General features: G+C 40.4%; 1 protein-coding gene across 1 annotated transcript in view; it reads right to left on the bottom strand.

Moving 5' to 3' along the window:
* The window catches only part of LOC106818792 (coiled-coil domain-containing protein 146-like), an 18,480-nt gene extending 17,772 nt beyond the window's left edge, over positions 1-708 (bottom strand). Inside the window, exon 1 of the mRNA XM_014823468.1 lies at positions 656-708. Within this exon, the coding sequence (XP_014678954.1) occupies positions 656-708 (53 nt within the window). The remainder of the gene's footprint in view (positions 1-655) is intronic.
* Positions 709-2,793: the final 2,085 nt, after the last annotated feature.

The raw sequence follows: 2,793 nt of genomic DNA on the forward strand, positions 1-2,793 counted from the left end.
ATCAGTGCTCAAACCAAGGCTTGGTTATCAAATCCATAATCAATTTCATAAAAAAAATTTAAAAAAAATAATCGAAATAAATGTCAAACTTGAACAAGAAAACTTGGAAAGTGATAAGAATCAGAGATATCATCGCTACTATACAACGTTATCCTTTATTTAACATACATGTATTAATTATTATACACACAGTAGTCAACAGTGGCAAAACAAACAGTAAACATGGGGCTAAACAAGCACATACATGCACACGACGTTACGCACGCGCAGGCATTCAACACCCCGAGTAACCTGATTGTAACGCGATCATCGTTACTTGGGTCGCAACCGATGATCGATTACGAAATTACAACCGATTGACAACACTAGCATTCTATGTTTCCACTAACTCCCCCACAATCTCCTCCAAGCTAGATGTAACCTGGCTCTGCCCCCGACTACACCTCACGGCCCTAGGATAGAGAACATGTATCGCAATAAAACGCAATGTGCCTAACGCTAACCCTAACCTAATTCTAACCCTAAACCCTAACGCCTAACCTAATCCTAACCCTAACATAACCCTAACCTATTATATTGATATAATATTAATATTTATATTGATGTAAATGATCATTGGTTTTATTTGGGTACATATTCTCTATCTTGAACCCACCTCACAACCAACACCACTCTCTGTTCCTCTTCACTCTCTGTTCTACAACTCATGATGTCTAAGTTACTCCCTAGCGATGTCAGACTCAGCACATCCCATGTGTTTGAATTACGTACTCTACTCTTTACTTGATATTATGATCCTTCACGTTTTGACCCACATGATATATTATGGACCAATATTTATTACGAGATTGAATAAAGATCGGTAAGTTTAACAAGTATAGCATAGGGCAGGGGTGGGCAAACTTTTCAAAGCGAAAGCCGCATCAGAGGGCCATGAAAAGTCAAAGGGCCGCACCTTTTAAAATCGGGCGGTGCGCTCTAAGATAATACGTGCGTTTCGCCTCAAGGGCGCCATCTCTTGGACCATGAATGAGCTGAAATGGCGTTGCAGAGCGAAACGAGAGAGAATAGAACACTAATCTGTATGACACTGAAAAGTCAGCCTCGGTTCAAGCACAAACATGTTGACTTTCACAAAAATTTATTGATTTAAAAAAAAAAAAAAAATTTTTTATTTGCTGGCAGGCTTCCGCGGCGCCGCACAGAACCCCCGTAGAGGCGCCGCGCAGCTTTGCCCTACACCGCTGGCATGTGCATAGGGCATACTGAAGGTGCTATGATAGACTGACAGTGTAGGAGAGCAAAGCAAATGAAAAATATACACACCAGATGGTGCCACCGTGCCAACTGTGTATACACATGGGGTTTAAACAGAAATTCTGACACTGTCTTAAAACAGCCCAAACAATGTTTTCGAAAAGAAACATCTTTAAAAATTAGATAATGACTTACAAGCATTGATATGAAGACTAATGGATTCGGTAAATATTCTGTCAATTAGGAAAAAACCCTATTCAGTATAAGTATTCTATTGTCTACTTGGAAAATTTCAAAAGTAGACATTTCCGGTCGTAATTGTAATAAATTAATGCGTCTCGCTCAAAAAGAGGAAACTAATTATCTGCATGAGTTTAACTCTCGTAAACCTAAGTAATGAAAGTAACGAGGTAATATTAAAAAGCGTAAATCGCAAAGTGCACTGCTTGTCCTTCTCAGTACAGAAAAGATAGGCTCCTATCGCGAACCGGTTGCTGTTCAATAACACTTTTAGATTTCGGATTTAGAACTATAAGAGTAGACCTAAGTCAGATATTGATGGATATTAATAGTAAGCAATACCTTGTCAATATGTTGGAAGACTTCATCATGCATATTCTGGCCGCTAGAATTCATAATTTCTAAGTGTTTCTAAGCTACCGTGATAATCGGTCTGCTGCGAATTTTTTGTTGTTATGTCCGTTTCCAGGAAGTGGCATACGCGCACCCAATGGTAATTGTTAATAATCCCAAGTTGCCCAATAAAATCGCAAACATTTTTATAGATGCCCCACAATTCTTACTGCGGCCATTAAATGTCCATATATATATCTTTTTATTTTTCTGGTTATCTCTCCGCGATCACATTTTCAAACGAAAATTTCCATCACTCTTTCTTTAATCGCATTTAGAATGGATATAAGTGCCTGCGAAACGTAAAAATGATAGCCAAAGTAAGACGATAAAAGCGTACAATGACGAGAACGCCTTCAAGCGCTTCTTAGAATTCGACAGCTAGACGAAAGCACCTGCGCTGTGAAGCCCCAGAGAAGACGTTTCACCACTATAACACATTAAAAAAATCCGTCGTATGTTTCTTGTTAACTGTCTCTCCAGCTAATGCCGACAGGGGAAAACAGGTTACAAAGGAGACCGCGGTCAAGAAGGGGTGTGTAGAAACTGATAGTTCCATCGTGAACCCTTGGATAAAAGCCACTCAAGTTCACGCGCCACTGCGAGCATATATATATATATAAGGGCCATTACGTGCCAGGGAACACACGCAGCGGCAATGGCAAACGTTGAAAGTCATTGCCTCAATATCATTTTATGTGATAATAGCAAGTCGAAATTACATTTTCACCTTTAACCGAACAAAGACTGCCCCCATACAAGTGTCTGTGTTCGCACACACGCGCACGCACACGCACACGCACACGCACACGCACACACATACACACACACACACGCACACACACACACACACACACACACACCACAGCACACACCACCAAACACCACACACACACACACACA

This window comes from Priapulus caudatus, unplaced genomic scaffold (genome assembly GCF_000485595.1).
Source record: "Priapulus caudatus unplaced genomic scaffold, Priapulus_caudatus-5.0.1 Scaffold2530, whole genome shotgun sequence".
In the NCBI taxonomy this organism is placed as follows: domain Eukaryota; kingdom Metazoa; phylum Priapulida; class Priapulimorpha; order Priapulimorphida; family Priapulidae; genus Priapulus; species Priapulus caudatus.